The 20,288-nt window shown below is 35.7% G+C and overlaps 3 protein-coding genes across 5 annotated transcripts; 1 reads left to right on the top strand and 2 right to left on the bottom strand.

Moving 5' to 3' along the window:
- Positions 1 to 456: 456 nt before the first annotated feature.
- LOC103842143 (1-phosphatidylinositol-3-phosphate 5-kinase FAB1B) lies at positions 457 to 11,102 on the top strand. 3 transcript variants are annotated; one of them, XM_009118785.3, is made up of 12 exons: positions 457 to 4,112; positions 4,441 to 5,278; positions 5,415 to 6,152; positions 6,267 to 6,420; positions 6,516 to 6,851; positions 6,941 to 7,780; positions 7,857 to 8,188; positions 8,267 to 8,279; positions 8,474 to 8,602; positions 8,681 to 10,135; positions 10,217 to 10,483; positions 10,569 to 11,102. In XM_009118785.3, exons 2-12 carry the CDS (start codon positions 4,665 to 4,667, stop codon positions 10,893 to 10,895), a joined length of 5,205 nt encoding a protein of 1,734 aa, XP_009117033.2. In that variant the 5' UTR covers positions 457 to 4,112; positions 4,441 to 4,664; the 3' UTR covers positions 10,896 to 11,102. The 3 variants fall into 3 exon arrangements, with proteins under 3 accessions (XP_009117033.2, XP_009117018.2, XP_009117010.2); XM_009118770.3 differs by having other exon boundaries at positions 459 to 4,112; positions 4,484 to 5,278; positions 8,267 to 8,390; XM_009118762.3 differs by having other exon boundaries at positions 459 to 4,112; positions 8,267 to 8,390.
- Positions 11,103 to 11,169: 67 nt separating this feature from the next.
- Positions 11,170 to 12,076, bottom strand: LOC103842171. Its single transcript, XM_009118796.3, has 3 exons — positions 11,763 to 12,076; positions 11,553 to 11,677; positions 11,170 to 11,466 (listed from the first exon to the last, which is right to left on the bottom strand). The coding sequence occupies exons 1-3, from the start codon at positions 11,919 to 11,921 to the stop codon at positions 11,328 to 11,330; spliced, it is 423 nt and encodes a 140-aa protein (XP_009117044.1). The 5' UTR covers positions 11,922 to 12,076; the 3' UTR covers positions 11,170 to 11,327.
- A 3,554-nt stretch (positions 12,077 to 15,630) lies between these two features.
- LOC103844656 (pectinesterase 3) lies at positions 15,631 to 19,550 on the bottom strand. The gene is made up of 2 exons (XM_033290449.1): positions 17,545 to 19,550; positions 15,631 to 16,802 (listed from the first exon to the last, which is right to left on the bottom strand). Exons 1-2 carry the CDS (start codon positions 17,636 to 17,638, stop codon positions 16,150 to 16,152), a joined length of 747 nt encoding a protein of 248 aa, XP_033146340.1. The 5' UTR covers positions 17,639 to 19,550; the 3' UTR covers positions 15,631 to 16,149.
- Positions 19,551 to 20,288: the final 738 nt, after the last annotated feature.

Genomic DNA, 20,288 nt, shown 5'->3' with positions numbered 1-20,288 from the left:
CTAAAACTTCATAGTTTTCTAATAATATTCTAATAACATATTTTTAAATAGTATATGAATTAAAGGTTATTATATAATATTATATCGTTGTATATAAACATTTCAAAAAAATATTGTCGAGAGTTTCAAAATAAATAAAAGATAATATATAGTTGTAGATATAAAAGTTTAACATATCTTAATAAATTTATATTTTGTATAAAAATATTATATAGTTTACAAATGTTAACTCATTTTAATGATGATTGATAATTTATTTAAATGAAACAATAAAAATTTTGTTAATTTGCATATTTAATATAATTTTATAATATTTAACTCTTATAAAACTTCTATTTTTATATAATACAGAATCTAATTATATAATTTATTTAAAATAGTATATAATTTTTATTTTCTTTTTTATAAAAAAATTTAGTTAACATTGATTTATAACAATATTATATTATTAATTACAAAATTAATTAATATGCTATTTTATAAAAATATTTAAATTTTAAGTAAGATTTTGTTAGATTTTTTCTCAACAGATTTTGTTATAATTAAAAAATAAAATTCAAATTTATAGTTGGTTTATTATTAATGTAAATAATCAAATATGTCATATTAACTATTTCTTTAGGTGGTCCTATTATGACTTGCTAATGGTAGATAAAAATAGAACCATAAATTAATAGATTAGATAGATTAATACAAAAATGTTATTACATACACACATATAGATATATATATCTATATGTTTTGATTGTTTATACATCTTTTCTCTCTATTTTTGCTTACTTTTTCTTTCTTTTTACTATATTTTTGCGTATTTTTTCTTTCTTTTTACTATATGTTTGCTTATTTTTAATTAGTTTTTCCTTGTTTTTTTTATTTTTTAATTATAAACTTATTGTATGTATTATTTTAGTTGTTAGTAAATGCTCACGGTTGTTGCGTATTTGTTGGGTCGGGAAGAGCCACACCACAGTGGTGGTTATGGAAACTGAACTTGGGAGCTTGATTGATCCCAAAGAACGAATTGCATGGAACAGTTCAGTAGAACCTTCCCCTCCAACAGTAAACTTCGACGAATACCAAAACTATGGATCTGGTTAAGATGTGAGAAACCGGATTATTTGGGTTGGGTATAACCCATTGATGTCGGAGGAGGACGCTCGAAGGTTTAGCATTAACATATTCATTACAAACTAGGATGGTTAAAGGAGTTTTGTGTCCCTTATAACAGTTCTTTGTAACCAGTTTAATTCATATGTAGTCAATTTTTAGTGATAATTACAAGTTTACTGGCATAAAAGAGCGGCTGTATTTTAACACCTAATGTCATTGTTTCTAGAGATGGAAGTGGAGACTTGAAGACAATTTTAGAAGCTGTGGCGTCAGTGCCAAACAACAAATTTGATTCAACATATTCGTTAAAGAAGTTGTTTATTACGAGAATGTTCTAGTACCAAAGAGAAAAAACAACGTGCTGATCTATGGATAGGTTATAACAACGACAACAATTATATCTAACAATCTAGGCAGGTTGGAGTATCCTAAATCCACGACAGCTGCCACAGCAACATTCTGTAAGGTACTTTTGTTTCCATTTTAGACATTCAATCACTATTTTATGTTTTGTGGTTTGTGTTTTGGTGAAGATGTTCTTACTAACAACTTCATTGCTTGAGATAACAAATTTGTTAACACCGCCGGACCAGAGAAGTTCCAAGCTGTTGCATTCCACTCTAAATCCAATCACTCTACCTTGTTTAGATGTGCATTTTATGGCTACCAAGATACCCTCTACGTCCACGTAGGGGAGCAGCTTTACAAAGGATATGACATCATAGGCACAATGGACTTTATCTTCGGCAATGCTGCAGCTGTGTTCCAGATGTGCACCACTGTTATAGCCGGTGGCGGATCCATAATTTTTTAAAACCAGTGTCATAAATTAAGTTAATTATTTAATTCAAATATTTATTTAAAATAAATAAAAATAAATTATTATTAAAACAGTGACTATATAAAATATTAGATTTTTTTTCTTATTTAGAAACCCAAATAAAAACAATGACAATAACTAAATGTTCAAATTTGGGATTAGAAAGGCAAATGTTCAAAATTTGGGTTTAGAAACTCAAATAAAAACAATTATAAAAAATAAATTAAACTATGTCCAGTAAAAACATATGGATCCAAAATATATATATCTATATATATATATATATATTGGGCCTTTGGCCCGTAACCAATATAATAGGTGCAAAATGACACTTCGAATTGGGTCTGGGGTTTTTTTTGAAGTGTCAAAACAGATATTTCTATCAACTGAGCTACATTTCTTCGTTGTATACAACCTATAAATAAAATTTAAAATATTATGGATCTGCCTCTGGTTACAGCTGAGAGTGCAGAGGACCAGAAGGATAAGTTTGGTTTCTCCATCTTAACGAGCAAGCTTTTGGCGTATACAGGAGAAGAGTTTACTATGGTTGTGTATTTAGGTCGGTCTTGGAAGAGCCACCCCACATGGTGGTTATGGAAACCGAACTTGGAAAATTGATTGATCCCAAAAGGTGGATTGCATGGAACAACTCAGCAGATTCTCCCCCTCCAACGGTGAACTTCAACGAATACCAAAACTATGAACTTCAGCTTAGGCTTTTGCATGATTGAGCTGAGCTTCATCGTTGAACAAGTTGGAGGAAACGAATCAGATGGAAACCACACAATACTCTATCCGTTTCAAAATAAGTGTCATCTTAACAAAAAAATTCTGTTTATTTTTCTATTAGTTAAAATATGGTTAGATGTATAATAATGATGTTTTTATTTTAAAATTGTATAAAATTAAATATTTTAAAAAATATATGTGAATAAACATAAAACAACAAATTACAATGAAATATATGGAGTACTAGATATCCAACCGGCCGAGGTAAAACATAAGCCATTTAACTAAAAATAAAAAAAATTGTTTCTTATTACATACAAATATTAACACTTAATACAACTTGACAAAGACATGCAGACTAGCTATATCTATACAAGTATCAATTTCAATTTTGGAATTGATCACATAACTAAATCCCATTTTGTAAGTTCCAAAGCACTCACAACCTTTCATGAATATGTTTTTATTTTGTTTTTCAAAAAATTTCCTACCATGGAGGCGATTGGTTGGACTGTAATTATAGAAATTTTACTGTAAAATTTAGTGTGTAGAACTTTTTTTTTTTACGGAGCTGTATTTAATGTAGCTGTAGAAATTAACACATACAAATAAAATTTAGTCTTCAACTACTAAGGCTTCAACTAAAACATAAGCCATTTAACTAAAAATAAAAACAATTTGTTTCTTAATGCATACAAATATTAACACTTAATACAACTTGACAAAGACATGCAAACTATATACAAGTATCAATTTCAATTTTGGAATTGATCGCATAATTAAATCCCATTTTGTAAGTTCCAAAACAGTCACGACATTTCGTGAATATCTTTTTATTAGTTTCTTACCATAAAATTTATTTCATACATCCGTAAATAACATCAAATTCAGGTGATAAATATTTGACAAAGTATTATATATCTCCCAAACTACGTTGTATCATGTATTATTTTGTTTATATGTGTACCAAACTATTAAAATTTGGATTAAGGTTCAGAAAATGTAGAAAGGATGTTTCATCATAATCTAATTAACTAGATTTACAAGAAAGTGCTTACATATGAGCAAATTACTAATCTTTATTGTTGGAATTTACATGTTAATGGATTTTTCTCAAAGTATTTTTAAATATTATATCTTATTAAAAAAAATTCTTCTTGTTACAGATTTTGTTTTATAAAGATTAAGGTTTCCCAATTTGTTTTGCTAGTACATTATTGGTCAGATCCTTGTTTAATATAGATCGGCTACGTGAAGGTGTATGGTGAAACTGTGAAACGCGGATCATCATTGATCGCTTCCCCTACCACAGAAAAAAAAAAGAATATATCAGTCAATAAGCTCCAAAATTCGGATTAAAAAAAAATAATAAAAATTCAAAAAACCTGAATTCAAGGAGGGAAAATCCCTCTCGAGTAGAAGACGAAGAATCTTCTGGCGATTCGAAAAGGTATCTCGACGCGATCAAATTCAAATTAGGGTTTTAGGTTACAACCCTTCAACGATATCTCGATTAGTTCCAAGGATTTCGATTTTCGATTTGCATATTTTCGAAAATTTGAAACTTAATTATTAGGTTTTGGTAGATTTTTATTTCATATTATTAGGTTCGTGAAATACCCAAAAAAGGATTCTCTGATTGCCCCCAAAGTTTTGATTTTTTTTTTTGTTTCTGATTGATTTCGTGTTGTGGGATACACTCTTTATTCACATTCATGATGAAACAACCCTCTCTAGCGTTTTAACGTTTGATTTTGAATTTTTTATGTTTTGTTCAGTGAGAGGGTAAGCTAAAGGTTGAAACTTTCCTTCTCTAACCAGCCTTTGAAGATGAATCTTTACAAGCCACCTGATAACAAGCTTATGCGACTCATCTGATTTTTTATAACGTATTGGAGAGTGACTCAAGGAGTTGGAGATTAGAGTTTGCATCTCTTAGGTGATGAGTTTTGGATTCTAGACTTCCATGAGAGTCATAGCATGAAGGTTGGGAGGTTTTTAGATGGATAAAGGCGATTGTAATAAAGGGGATTGTAATAAAGGGGATTGTAGTAGGACACTCTGTGAGATTGTGGGTCTGCTAAAATCATGGCTCCCTTGGCGGTCCGAGCCAGCTACTGTCTCCAGAGATTTCTGGATGCCTGATCAGAGCTGTCGTGTGTGTTATGAGTGTGATTGTCAGTTCACCCTTATCAACCGTAGGCATCATTGCCGTCTTTGTGGGAGAGTCTTCTGTGGGAAATGTACTGCGAACTCAATACCTTTGGCTACCAGCGACTTGAGAGCTCCCCGTGAAGAGTGGGAGAGGATCCGTGTTTGTAATTATTGTTTCAGCCAATGGGAGCTAGGTGATGGTGGAACGCATCTTTCGAATATTCCGGGGATTAGTAGTTCGTCTTCTGAGACAAGTCTTCTTAGCTCAAAGACTATTACAACTGCTAATAGTAGTACTCTTGGCTCGATGCCAGGATTGGTTGGTCCTTATCAGAGGGTTAAACGTGGTTCTGATGTCAGTTTGCACGGAGTGGCTTCTAAAGAGCAAGGCAAAGAGACTTCAAGGAGTAATAGTTTCATAGCCACAGATGTGGAAGATCCATCTCGCTTTGGTTTAAACAGGTACTCTCTTTCTCTGAGTTATCTTTGATCTCATAGGTACATGTGAAGCTTATTAGACTCTGCAGACAACCTCTAGGGTAAGCCATGTGGCAATCGTGTTTGGTAACTTAATATCTTTTTTTCTTTTATGCATCAGGAGTGATGATGAGTACGATGAGTATTGTGCATACCAGACTGATACTGAGACGAGTCATTCTCCTCAAGCTAATAAATACTATGGCCCAATGGAATATGAGGAGATGAGCCACTGTAAGCATCTGAGTTTCGAAACCACCGCTGACCAGAAAAGCGTAAGCAGGTCTCCACTCATTCATGAGAGTCTTGAATCTGTAATTGGGGAAGGATCAGAGCAGTTCCAGAAAAAAAATGAGAGTGATGGCCGTGACGAAAGTGAAGCACCTTCTCCGCCAGATATTTCGGATGATCATGTAGTAGAGCCGGTGGATTTCGAGAACAATGGACTTTTGTGGGTTCCACCTGATCCAGAAAACGAAGAAGATGAGAGAGAAAGCTCTTTGTTTGACGAGGAAGAAGATAATGAGGGAGATGCCTCAGGTGCGTGGGGATATTTACGGCCTTCCACTAGCTTTGGAAGTGGAGAGTTCCGTAGCGAGGATCGAACGAGTGAAGAGCACAAGAAGACTATGAAGAATGTGGTTGATGGGCATTTTAGAGCTTTGCTTGCACAGCTGTTGCAAGTGGATAACCTCCCTGTGAGCGATGAAGAGGGCAAAGAGGGCTGGTTAGAGATTATCACCTCTCTTTCTTGGGAGGCGGCTAACTTACTGAAGCCTGATATGAGCAAAAGTGGAGGGATGGATCCTGGTGGCTATGTCAAAGTAAAGTGCTTAGCTTCTGGGTTTCGACATGATAGGTAATAGAAGAAACAAAACTTTATCCCAATTTTATGCGCTGTGTATTTTCTATTTATGTAATCTGTATTCTTGTGAAGTTTCATTTTTTTAGTAATCCGTGTATTACATTACAGCATGGTGGTTAAGGGAGTTGTTTGCAAGAAAAATGTAGCTCATAGGAGAATGAAAGCGAAGATTGAGAAAGCTAGACTATTGATTATAGGCGGTGCCCTTGAGTATCAAAGGGTCTCAAACCAGTTCTCAAGTTTTGATACTTTGCTGCAACAGGTGAAATTATAGTGTCTCCATGTTTCGTTAGATATGGAATTTGCTTATTTATGCCTAAACTCTTTTACTTCTTGCACTTACATTTTTGTTTTCAGGAAAAGGAGCATCTAAAGATGGCTGTTGCAAAGATTCACGCTGAACGTCCAAATATTCTACTAGTGGAAAAATCAGTTTCTCGATTTGCGCAAGAGTATCTTCTAGCCAAAGACATATCTCTTGTTCTAAACATTAAGAGGCCACTTTTAGACCGCATTGCTCGCTGCACCGGTGCTCAGATAATTCCTTCAGTAGATCACCTCTCCTCTCAAAAGCTGGGTTACTGTGAAAATTTTCGGGTGGATAGGTTTCTTGAAGAACATGGTCAAGTTGGAAAGAAAGCAGTAAAGACGTTGATGTATTTTGAGGGTTGTCCAAGGCCATTAGGCTTTACAGTAAGCACTCTTAGCCATTAGAATTATAAAATGCAGATCTGATTGCTTCATAACATTACTTATTGCTTTTTGTGTCCTTTCTTCTTCAGATTTTGCTTAGGGGTGCTAATGAGGAAGAGTTGAAAAAAGTGAAGCATGTGGTCCGATATGGAGTTTTTGCAGCTTATCATTTGGCACTCGAGACATCGTTTCTTGCTGACGAAGGAGCCTCACCAGAACTCCCCTTGAACTCCCCGATTACGGTAGCTCTTCCAGATAAATCTACAAGCATTGAAAGATCCATATCTACTGTGCCAGGTTTCACGGTCTCTTCCATACATGATAAATCTCCAACAATGATATCTGGTTTCGAACCACAACGAGCAAACAGTGTCCCAGCATCAGAGTTGCTTTCGACCACTGCCAATCTGTCCTTCCAGAAGGATATAAATCCTATGATCTCCAATGTTTCAGGCTGGCAGGCTAGAGAAACAAATCCGGGTTTCGTATTTTCACGCTGTAATGTTTCATTGACTTTGCCTGACCGTGTGATTGAGGGAAGAAACCCAAATATGTCTGAAAGAGATGCACTGGCAGACACACCAGCAGACAAAAGCAACCCATCTATTGAGGCAGCAGACATATTGTCTGAAGGCTTTGTGCGAAAGACTTATCAAAGTAGTACGAGCGTTATAGTAGAGCCCCAGGACAATGGTTCAGACCTTACAACCATCCAACAACAAAACAGTGAGGATTCAAAGGAACCACAATCTCAAAAAGAGGAATTTCCTCCATCACCCTCTGATCATCAGAGCATTTTGGTTTCTTTATCGTCCCGATCAGTGTGGAAAGGAACTGTGTGTGAGAGGTCTCATCTCTTCCGGATAAAATACTATGGTAGTTTCGATAAACCATTGGGACGGTTCTTGAGAGATCATTTGTTCGATCAGGTAAGTTATGTACGTGACTTATCTATTACAGCTTACAGAATAATTTGGTAACCCAAATAAATGCTCAAAATCGCAGGGTTACAGGTGTCGTTCATGTGAGATGCCATCAGAAGCTCACGTTCACTGTTACACTCATCGACAAGGCAGCCTTACTATATCTGTGAAGAAGCTCCAAGATTATCTCTTACCTGGTGAAAAGGAGGGGAAGATCTGGATGTGGCATAGATGTCTGAGATGTCCCCGACCTAATGGCTTTCCTCCAGCGACTCTACGAGTGGTGATGTCTGATGCAGCCTGGGGATTGTCGTTTGGGAAATTTCTGGAGCTCAGTTTCTCAAACCACGCAGCTGCCAGTAGAGTAGCATGTTGTGGCCATTCTCTCCATAGAGACTGCCTTCGCTTCTATGGGTACTTTTTTCTTTCATTTCCTTCTGATAAAAAAATCTGTGGTTTTTTCCTTTGGTCTAACAAGTTGTGCTCATGCAGATTTGGGAACATGGTAGCTTGCTTCCGATACGCTACTATAGATGTTCATTCGGTCTACCTTCCACCATCAGTTCTAAGTTTCAACTATGATAATCAGGACTGGATACAGAGAGAGATAGATAAGGTTAAAAATATCTGTGATTTTCTTGGATACAGTTTTGAAATCTCACATTTTTGATTGATTCTCTTTTTTTTTTTATCAAGCAGGTGGCAGAGAGAGCAGAGCTTCTGTTTTCTGAAGTACTAAATGCTATTAGTCAAATTGCAGTGAAAGGTTCTAGGCGTCGAATTGGTCAACTCGAAGAACTGCTGCAAAGAGAGAAAGCAGAATTTGAGGTAAAAAATTTATGTTCTATATTGAAGAGTTTCTAGAACTCAGCGGTGCAAGATAAACTGTTCTTACGTTTCTTCCAGGAAAATATGCAAAGGATGTTGCAGGGGGAGGTGAAGGAAGGCCAGCCTCTTGTGGACATTCTTGAACTATACCGGCTTCGCAGACAGCTGATATTTCAGTCTTATATGTGGGATCACCGCTTGATTAATGCCTCAAATTTACAGAAGCTTGAGAGTAGTGATGACACAAAGCGAGAAGAAAATGAGAAACCACCCTTGGCTAAGAGCCAGACGCTCCCTGAGATGAATGCTGGGACAAACACTCTTCTTGCTGGCTCAGAGGATAATCCGAATCCTGATAGTGGTTCTACTGGTGACACTGGCTCGTTAAATAAGGTTCAGAAGGAAGCTGACGGAAATTTAGATTTGATTCAGGAAAAGGAAGATGAGGGAGAAGTTTCTCCCAGCAATACCTTACCTGATACTTCTGATCCTGTGGAAAATAAACTCGATGTTCGCAGGACACAGTCTGATGGCCATTTAGTGATGAAAAATCTTTCAGCCACTCTTGATGCAGCATGGATAGGCGAACGTCAAACATCAGAGGATATTCCAGCAAATAATAAGATCTTGCTTCCTCCTTCCTCCATGTCAATCTCAGAGGGGTTAAAGCCAATAGATCTCCCAGAACATCAAAAGGAATCCAAGGTAGCCTATCCAGTTTCACCTGCTTTGCCAAGTAAAAATTATGAGAACTCAGAAGATTCTGTAAGCTGGTTAGGTATGCCATTCCTCAGTTTCTACCGCTCCATCAACAAGAATTTTCTGCTTAGCTCTCAGAAGCTCGATACATTTGGCGAGCACAGCCCTGTCTATATTTCATCTTTTAGAGAGGCAGAGCTTCAAGGTGGACCAAGGCTACTTCTGCCTGTGGGTATAAATGATGTTGTTGTTCCGGTGTATGATGATGAGCCCACAAGTATGATCGCATATGCCTTGATGACACCCGAATATCAACGCCAAATTTCTGTTGAAGGGGAATCTCTAGTTTCATTTCCTTCTGAACTGAATATCCCTCGCCCAGTTGATGACACCATCTTTGACCCTAGCAGAAGCAATAGTTCAGTGGATGAGAGTATACTTTCAATGTCCTCGTCTCTGCGTCTTGACCCACTTTCATACACAAAAGCTTTCAATGCTCGAGTCTCATATGGAGAAGACGGCACTCTTGGGAAAGTGAAGTACACGGTTACTTGTTACTATGCTAAACGGTTTGAGGCGTTGCGAGGTATATGTCTCCCTTCGGAACTTGAGTTCATAAGGTCTCTTAGCCGGTGTAAAAAATGGGGAGCTCAAGGTGGAAAGAGCAATGTCTTCTTTGCTAAAACCCTGGACGATCGTTTCATCATCAAGCAAGTCACCAAGACAGAACTGGAATCGTTCATCAAATTTGCACCTGCTTACTTCAAATACTTATCTGAGTCTATCAGCACGAAAAGCCCAACTTGCCTTGCAAAAATCTTGGGAATCTATCAGGTATTTTAACTGCTAAGTTGAGAGATTTTTGCTGCTCATGTTTGACTCACTTGTGATGAGAGTATGTATTTGTGTTAATAGGTCGCGACCAAGCAACTTAAGAGTGGTAAAGAAACAAAGATGGATGTTCTGATAATGGAGAATCTTCTCTTTGGAAGAACTGTGAAGCGGCTTTATGACCTCAAAGGATCTTCCCGGGCGCGATACAATCCTGACTCTAGTGGGAGCAATAAAGTCTTGCTGGATCAGAACTTGATTGAAGCAATGCCCACTTCTCCCATTTTTGTCGGTAACAAAGCAAAACGGTTGTTGGAAAGAGCTGTCTGGAACGATACCGCCTTTCTTGCAGTGAGTTTTACTCTTCTTCAAATCCTTGTCGCTTCACTACTCTTCGTAAAATTCATAAACCTATGCATCTTGTTTGTGTTTGCAGTTGGGTGATGTTATGGATTACTCGTTGCTAGTAGGCGTGGATGAAGAAAAAAACGAGCTAGTTCTCGGGATCATCGATTTCTTAAGGCAGTACACATGGGACAAACATCTAGAGTCTTGGGTGAAGTTTACAGGAATCTTAGGAGGCCCCAAGAATGAAGCACCAACAGTAATCTCGCCAAAGCAATACAAGAGAAGATTCAGAAAGGCGATGACTACTTACTTCCTCATGGTTCCTGACCAGTGGTCTCCCCCTGAAGTCATTGCTGATAACTCTAGGTCTGATCAACCAGAAGAAACCTCTCAAACCGGCACGCAAGCAGAGTGATATATTTATGAATCCACAAAATGTCCAGTTTTTTTTTTGTGGTATAGAAATTGGTTTTGTGCATATGGGAACATTATTCTTTGGTTATGATTCTTCTCTTGGATATGGATTTTGTTTGCATCTTTTAGATTATGTGTTGTTCAGATAGAGTTTTAGATGATTGTCTGAATGATTCATTAGAAAGATGTGAGATGATTTCAGTTAGTATCCTATCTGTACAAAAACAACATTTTTTCTTGTGTATATGAGATTCTTTTCTAATATTTGAGAAGACAATGAAACCAAAATCTGGACATATATTCATGTTTGTGTGTTCTTACAAAAGAGAAACGAGAAAGAAGCAAATGGCTGCTTCTTTCACAGCCTATCTATACATTCTTATTCAAGAGGCCTTTTTGAAGAGAGAACAGATTTTGATTTTTGAGAGAGAGTTTAGAGGAAGTCAAAGCTGCTCCATTTGATCATATTTAACTCTTGTTGTGAAGCAGCTTCCTGTCTTTGACCATCACCTTTCTCTGCAACTCTCAGTTCCTGATAACTTCTTTGCAGAAGATCAAGAATCTCCACCTCTCTGTTTTTTTTTATAAACCAATCTCGGTAACTAAAAACATTGAAACAGGATCGATCTGGTGATCATGAATTATGAAATTATCATACCTTGAGTAAGAAGTTACTACTGGGCTCTCTGGGGGACAACGAGGACCTTCATCATACCCTTCACATATAACCTCTCCGTTATCATCGGTATAACATAAGATCCCTTGTACTGGATCTTCATATACCTGTTTACAAAACACAAAACTAATTAGATTCTCAAGAAAATCAAAACCTGTTTCTAGACAAAAAAAGAAGAAGAAAGGATCTTACAGTGTTCTTGGTGGAGTATCTTATTGGTTGAGGAACTGTGACTTGCTTGACTTTAACTTGAACGTGACTCTGTTGAAGCATCAAAGTCTTTGATCTTACTGTCTTTGGAACAAAACATTGTGTTTGAAGAGGAAGACACAGTTTAGTTGAAAATGCCATATGCCTCTCTCTCTCTCTCTCTCTCTGTGTGTTTTTTTCAGATGAAAATTTGATCTCTTCTCTTCTTTTTGGGGACAAAATGTTTGGTTTATAGGTCCCAAGAACTCCAATAAAGATAATGTCAAAACAAAACTTATATGTTCCGATGATTGGTTGAATCTTAGTTTAATATTTTATAAGACTTTTATAATGTAAATAGTCACAAGATGGATATATTATAATGGCCGATAAGAGTGGTCATCTTATTAACATGTTCATAATGTCTATATCGTGGGGTCATGACTCTCGTAGTATGAGTAAATTGTAAAGTTATTCTTTTTTTTAATAATGGTTCGTTTTTCTTCTTACTTTTCATCTAATGAAAGGTTGGCCAGTCGATTTTTCCTGTAATCGTTGAATTTATGCGCATAATTTATAAGTGTCTACTCAGAGAGGTATGAGCTTGATTGGTGTTGTTTAAAAGAAAATAATATAACTTGTGATATACGTAGTTTGATATGGGCAGTACATAAAATGCTTTCACAAATCTCGCGTACGTAGGTTGATATGTGCAGTACATAAAATGCTTTCACAAATCTCATCATGAGATGACCACCTACTTATTAAATTTTCTCTTTTTCATTTCATCAGTATTAAAAAAAAATTTAGTAGTTGTTGACAAAAAACTAGTTTAATTAAAAATTTCTTAGTTTATGGTTTTGAATGAAAATATAGTACAAATGTAGATTAAATGCAGTACATTATAAATAAAAATTAGTGGTTTATTATCTGCCGCCCAATGTCAATGACGAATTATTTCTTAGTTAATTAAACTTTGGCACGTGTCCGTCTTAATGACATGTAAGTTTTTGTTTTATTTCAAAATGTCAATAATTGGTGTCGAATTAATTATGTGATTAGACGAGAGATTACTTGTTGGCTAAACATGAAGACATCGTCGTACAGTTGCTCGGAAAAGGTCGTCTCTTTCCAACGTCAGTAAGGTATGTTCTAGAATAGTATTATCTCGCTGGTTTAATTAATTAATAACCTAATACCTAATTATACATCAAAACGAATATTCCTCTATCAAATTAAATAAACTTATACGAATCTTTAGTTGTTTTCTTAAAAGAAAACCACAAATGTTCACTAGTTTCCGAGTCATCAACAACTTTCGACATTCAGAACCAAAAAATGTATATATTAAAACTCTAAATGATGGAGTGAGTCATATATATCAAGGTAGGTCACAAAACGTTGGAGAAAACTTCCAGAATGGCTTTTAACAAAAGAAGAAAATTAAATAAACTTCCACAATCATTTAATTTGTCGCTCAAACCAAAACCAATAATATAGTATTGTTAGATACTAGATAATATAAATGCTAATGGATTATTCTGTACTTAGTATATAAACTTTATATTAAATATTATATAACTAATACTTGTGGTCTCTGATTCAGGAGGTTAGGAGGTGATATACGTAACTAGAGTTTCTTATATATCATTTTTCTAATCCCTCGTCCAGTTAGATCATCGTGTAGTGGTGGCCTAACTTATCAATATCGTACGATCTCCAAATTTTATATATGCAAGTATGTGATTATAAAATTTGGTACAATACTTATTAATATTATCTTCTTAATCACTTAATTTAATTATATTATTATGATGAAGTACTACAGAAAGTAGAAACCAACTACTGAACTACGACTACGAGTGAAAACTCCATGAATGGGCTCTTGAAGCAATAGTTTTGTATTTACTCTATTGTGAATATATATTTTCATTTGGAAAGTTAATTATGTTATTATCACAAATCTGGCTTCGATCAGACTCTCTCATGCTCATCAGAACCATCACTTCGATAAACAAACCAGAATTTTCTCGGATATCGTTACTTTATCAACTTTGTTTATTTTCTGCGTTTTTTTTATCCCAAAAAAGTTTAATGGGCCTGCCGATCTTTTGGCAAAAGCTACTCTTTATAATTAATATGATCTCTTCTTGGATCTAGATCCAGTTTTTAAATTTACGAAAGATGGTTGTTCAAAAAAAAGGATTATTAATTATATTTTCAAATTAACGTACATCATTTTTGCTCCTGAATTTATATCCCTCTCATGTGAAAGGAATTTTTAGACAAGACGGCCTTGGGAACAACCAAAATGAAACAACGGCCATTTGTGCTTCTTTCTTTTCTTGTTTTCACTGAGCTTATATTCAAGGCACTATAACGTTGCATGCAGGGACGTTCTTGTGCATTCATATATACCAATAAACATATGCCATACAATACTAATCAAGAAACATTTCACGAATTATAAGAGATGTGACAGTTATTACTAAGTACATATCTTAAAAACCAATCAGTTTTCTTCAATCCGTACATGCCAACTCTCACGTCTAATTTTTCAACTCTCTAGTTGTTATTTTTTTTGCAAATATTGACTTATCATTGGGAAGATTCTCTGCAAACTTATGCATCTGAAAAGTTGCATCTCTCCTAAAGAATAGACAATCTGACTTAAGATGTGTAAGCCCATTTCAAGGCCCAACTGTTCATCTAAACCTAACTTGTTTGTTACTCAAGAGTATGAAGTTGATGATCATATGAGAATTTTGGGTTTTTGTTTCCAAAAGGACTGAGTATGACAGAGAAGTCGATACCTTTTCTCCCCGAAAGTTCGTCTGTTTCAGATTGAGTATGATATTGAAGCTATCAAAGTAACTTCTCCATTACTCTATCGCTCAGCTACTATATTAATATGATAGCTTCCATAAACATACATCCATCCCTACTCTTTGATGGGCATGATGAAAATGGACCGAGCCTGAAAGTTGTTACTCGTCTAGCTTATATCATTTTCTACCAGATTGTAAGATGTAAGTTAAAAAATTTGGGATACAACAATGTTAAACAAGTCAATTTTCTACAGGTACTACACAGATCCATCAGGAACATTCTGGCAAGGCAACGCAAAGGCAATTGGGTTGTGGCTGTGGGTGGATCAAAGAGGTTTATCAAGTGGTTCGAAGTTTCTGAACTAGAGAGAAGGTTTGATGTTTCAGTCCAGTAAGAAACTACTCTTGCATTGATGAGACTCTAAGATTAAAAGAGTGACTAAAAAGGAAATACAAGTTGGCGATAAACCCATGCGAAGATGCAGAGTATAGGAGAAGTAATGATGTCAAAGATTCAAAAAATGTGATCTGAAGGAGTAAGGCAATGTGCTTGCTCACCAAGATTAACCTGAAGTACCTCTTGTTGTTTGGATATAAAAGAGGGTTTATGTTTTAGGTTAAAGGGTATCACGAGAAAGAGAGAGATCGATGAACACAACTACACAAGTAAGAGTGTTTGCCGAGAGATCTAAGAAACTAAGTCCTAAGTGTAATCCCTTAAGAACACATTGTAACCTCACGTTATGGTGGATTCCGAGAATGATTCTCAATGAAAGTTCAAGATCACACAATACATTATTAGTTATTACTTCAAACCGTTACATAAAAGTCATAACAGAGCTAAAACACTCAGTGGCGGATCTAGAAATATTTTTAATCGGGGACACTATATATTTATAAATTAATTATTTTTTATCAGAATTATATATATTAATATACAATAAAAATAACTAACAAAATTAAGTTTAAAGTATTATACTATATTTAAATTTGGTACCAGTATACTATAAACAAAACTAATCTTAAACTATTTTTGGATTTTAAAATTTTGATTTTAATATTTTTTTTTTCAAAAATTGATTTAGGTGTCTTATTGTCTAAATAGTTTATCGAAAAGTATAAAGTGATTTTAACTAATGATGTAAAATAAATGTTATATATATGTGAGCAAGGTAAATTGCTTAAATGAAATGTAAAAGAAGATAATTAGTTAGAAAGACAAACAGATGATGTAAGGAAAAAAAAATACAGGTGAAATTAGTAATAAATTAAATGTAGTAAAGAGGCTGTCTTTAAATTTTGTTATAATATTAAATGAGATGAGATTTACACGAGAATAAAAAGTAAAAAGAAGAAATAAGAGAAAATGGATAAACTAGAATTTGGTAATGTGGAGAATCGAACCTTGCTCCATTACATATTGGGGGAACTACAAGCCACTGAGCTACGTTGCGCATATTGATAAGGTATGATGGAAAATATTTAGAAAGGTAGTAGGGGGCAGGTGACCCCGTACCTATGAACGTGGATCCGCCCCTGAGAACACCGATCATACATAACGGTCATAAGGGATGCAAGTTTGGTTCAACCAAGATGAAGATATCAACCGTGTACTTCTGCGCCTTTTCCTCCGTCATACTGGGTTCATACCCGGTCCAGTTTACACGGCTTCCCAGACCCGAACCCGGTCCAGAGTTCTTGAACTCTCCATACCTCAGCATCGTAGGGGGTGCTTCCTTGTTCCAGGCGATCCAACCTCTAGGCTCAACCATGTCCCCGAGATACGTTTTCATAACCAGAACAGTCGCAAACGGCTTCCACGGCCTTCCAAGATATGTTGTGAGATGTTCTCTTAGGTATGGACCGATGGTGCTGTTAACAATCACAAACCCGGACTTGGCAAACTGATCCGAGGCAGCCTGCGCCGTAATAGTATTGATTTGATTCGGAAGTGGCTTTCTTGAGAGGATGTTACAGCTCTGGAACATGGCAGCTGCATAGCCGAAGATGAAGTCCACGGTTCCGACGATATCACATTCTCGATAGAATTGGTCGCCGGCGTGAGCGTACACCGTGTCCTGGAAGCCTTCGAAGGTGCACCGGTACATGACGGAGAAGGTAGACATGGAATGAAAAGCCACCGCTTGGTTCTTTTCCGGTCCGGCGGTGTTGACGAACTTCATATCCATTGCCACAAAACCTCTTCCATGAACCGCTGTAAAAGTAACAACCAAACAACAAGAAAGGACTTGAGTAAGAAGGAATCTAACGAACCAACACTAACGTATCAGAGTTTAAAATGACAAAACCGAACGACAATTACTTGAGTAAGAAGGAATCTAGTAAACCAACAATAAAATTAAATCAGGACTTAAAGATTACAAAAACAAAACCTAACCGAACGATAATTACTTGAGTAAGAAGGAATCTAACAAACCAACACTAACGTATCAGAGTTTAAAATGACAAAACCGAACGACAATTACTTGAGTAAGAAGGAATCTAGTAAACCAACATTAAAAGTAAATCAGGACTTAAAGATTATAAAAACAAAACCTAACCGAACGACAATTACTTGAGTAAGAAGAAATCTAACGAACCAACACTAACGTATCAGAATTTAAAATGACTAAAATCAAAACCTAACATAACGAACAATTACTTGAGTAAAAAGGAATCTAACAAACCAACACTAATGTATCAGAATTTAAAATGACCAAAATCAAAACCTAACATAACGAACAATTACTTGAGTAAAGCGGAACCTAGTGAACCAACACTAAAGTAAATTAGGACTTAAAAAATTACTAAAAACAAAACCTAACCGAACGACAATTACTTGAGTATATAATGAACCAACACTAACGTAAACACAAATTTAAGGCTTTTGGAACCAAACCGAAAGACAGTAATTAACGGATCAAATGAACTAACACAGAAATTAGCTGTAGACTTACAGATAGTTGCTGTCTGAAACGTTGTGAACAGAGGATTGTCCAGCCTATTCAAGCCAGCGGAGACAATGGTCTTCGTATTCCCATCTCCAAACATAACCACATTGCTCTTCTTTGGCGGCAAGATCACGTTTTCACGGTAGAGCCCTCCCTTGACGTGGATCACGAATTTGGAATTTCCGCTTTCGGGAACTTTCACCACGGCCTCGCTAATGGTTAGAAAATCCCCTGTTCCATCACTCGCCACTGTGACATTGGGAATCCACTGACATGTTAGAAGAGACTTCTGGTCGTCAGGACCAAACCAGTACGGGAAACTCCTTTCATCTAGTTTGGGTAAGCCTTTGGATAAGAGACGTAGGCATTTTCTCACTAGTTGCCTCCCTTTCCTCAACGAGCCAGTTCTAGTGTTCTTGTACTCTCCATACCTCAACGTCCTAGGGTTCCATGTGATCTAACCCCTCGGCTCAACCATGTCTCCTAAAAACATCTTCATAACAAGAACCGTTACAAACGGTTTCCAAGGCCATCCAAGTTACAGAGCCGGCTCAGAGGACAAACCACACAAACCATCGTTTAGTGCATACAATACGAGAAAACATAATATATTTATTAATAAAAGTTATATAAATAATACTAATATTTTTATGATTATTATTATTATTACTATCAAATAAATACAATTTATGTTTATAAACTTAATAAAATTATATAAAATGTAAGTAAACATATTAAAAATATAAGTAAAAATTATTAAAAATATAAGTAAAAATTATATAAAATATAAGTAAAAATTATATAAAATATAAGAAAAATTATTGTCTTTTAAATGTGAGATGTTGTATTAACCACTGATTTTAGTAATTATGACTGATTATAGTTTAAATGTTGGTGATAATATTAACAAATCTTACTATACAATTAACTTTATAAAATTATCTTTAATAATTATTAATGAAGTTGAATTAGTTTAATTTTTTTTTTGTGATATCTTATATTTTACACATATATATATATATATATATGAAAAAATTGTAAATATATGTTGTTAAAAGTTTGTAAGGCATCTAAAAGTGTTGGACCTTGTTATGGCATGATTGTGCTGTTGAAAATCACGAAGCCAGACTTGACATACTGTTCCGAGGCAGCATGCGCTGTACGGTGTTGATTTGATTTGGAAGAGGCTTTCGTGTCAGGATATTACAGCTCTGAAAGATAGCTGCTGCATAGCCAAAGATGAAATCAACAATTCTGATAATATAACATTCACGGTAGAGTTGGTTGCCGGCGTGTGTACAACACGTGTCCTGGAATCCTTGGAACGTGCAGCGGTACATGACAGAGTGACTACACTTGGAGTAAAAGGCCACCGCTTGGTTTTTTTCAGTCCGGGTATGTTGAAGAATTTCATATACATATCCACAAAACTGTTTCCACGAATCTGTGCATTGTTGTTGTTATTATGTAAAACGTTGATCTACTAAATTCCTTATTTTACCTATGCCATGAGAATTATGTGATTTTACTATAGCAAAATCCCAAAAAAAATATCTATTTATAGGTATGCTCTTTTCATTTTAAACACAAACACACAACCCCCATTAAATTTATATTGGCATCCACATCTTTGCATCAGTCAACATTGCGAATCAAGTTGTCTTTTTTAAGAACAATTTTTTTGCTATGGATTCAAATAGTGATGATGCAAGGAAACATATTGTAATTGGAATTACTTCAGTGATGGATTCAAAATCAATTTTTTTTAACGCTGGATTGTACTATTAAGTCTTCTATATAAAGAGTTCTAAACAATGAGAATTAGTAAACAAATATGGAAAAAGAATACACCAGCAGGGATTCAATATCCTTAAGTCACTACAAGAAAACAGCGGTATTCTGACGGACGTTCCGACGGAAAATGAATTCCTCGGAATATACCGAGGAATTTCCGAGGCAATTTCGAGGAAACACAAAATTTGGCTTCCTCGGAATTTCCTCGGAATATTCCGACGGAATTCCGAGGAAAATTCATCTCGTCGGAATATTCCGACGGAATACCGAGGAAACTAGTATTCCTCGGAAAAAACCGATGAATTCCGAGGAAATATTATAGACGTTAGAGAGCCGTTGGAGAGCCGTTGGGGGATTTTAAAAATTCCGAGGAAATTCCGACGAACTAGCCGTTTGCATCGGAATTCCGTCGGAATTTCCTCGGACTGTCGGCAGGATTTCAACTATAAATACAAGCACCCCTCTTCCTCTTCATTCACTCCATATCTTCATCCTCCCTCTCACTTTCTTTACACACGAATTTGATTCATAAAAAACATGTCTTCTTCAAATTATTTTCGTTCTTGGATCGATCGACCTCATTTGGATCCGAACACGAGATTGCTTACGGAAGAATACCAACAAGGTATAACCGAATTCATGGGGTTAGTTCACCGACAACCGGAAGCAAAAACAGGTATGTTAAGATGTCCTTGCTCTAATTGTAAAAATAAAAAAGTTATTAAACAATGGGATGTTTGGACTCATCTATATTTGAGTGGGTTTACACGAAGTTACAAAATTTGGTATCATCATGGAGAAACTGATTATGAACATGGTAGTACTAGCGAACCTCAGCCAGCGGTTAGATTAGAAGATCCAATTAGAACGGATGTAGATTACGGTGTAGGTACTGAGCAGATGGTAAATGATCATTTTAGAGGGGAAGATTTACCCAATGCCGAAGCTAGGAGATT

Source organism: Brassica rapa, chromosome A01 (assembly GCF_000309985.2).
Source record: "Brassica rapa cultivar Chiifu-401-42 chromosome A01, CAAS_Brap_v3.01, whole genome shotgun sequence".
Taxonomy (NCBI): Eukaryota; Viridiplantae; Streptophyta; class Magnoliopsida; order Brassicales; family Brassicaceae; genus Brassica; species Brassica rapa.
This window is presented reverse-complemented; position numbering and strand designations above follow the sequence as displayed.

Coding starts and splice junctions, on each gene's coding strand:
- LOC103842143 (XM_009118770.3), top strand. CDS start 4,665: ATGGATAAAGGCGATTGTAATAAAGGGGATTGTAATAAAGGGGATTGT. Junction 6,852..6,940: donor CAAGGCCATTAGGCTTTACA/GTAAGCACTCTT, acceptor TTTCTTCTTCAG/ATTTTGCTTAGGGGTGCTAA. Junction 8,391..8,473: donor TACAGAGAGAGATAGATAAG/GTTAAAAATATC, acceptor TTTATCAAGCAG/GTGGCAGAGAGAGCAGAGCT.
- LOC103842171 (XM_009118796.3), bottom strand. CDS start 11,921: ATGGCATTTTCAACTAAACTGTGTCTTCCTCTTCAAACACAATGTTTT. Junction 11,678..11,762: donor GATACTCCACCAAGAACACT/GTAAGATCCTTT, acceptor TTTTGTAAACAG/GTATATGAAGATCCAGTACA. Junction 11,467..11,552: donor GTAGTAACTTCTTACTCAAG/GTATGATAATTT, acceptor AAAAAAAAACAG/AGAGGTGGAGATTCTTGATC.
- LOC103844656 (XM_033290449.1), bottom strand. CDS start 17,638: ATGTTTGGAGATGGGAATACGAAGACCATTGTCTCCGCTGGCTTGAAT. Junction 16,803..17,544: donor GTTTCAGACAGCAACTATCT/GTAAGTCTACAG, acceptor TTACTTTTACAG/CGGTTCATGGAAGAGGTTTT.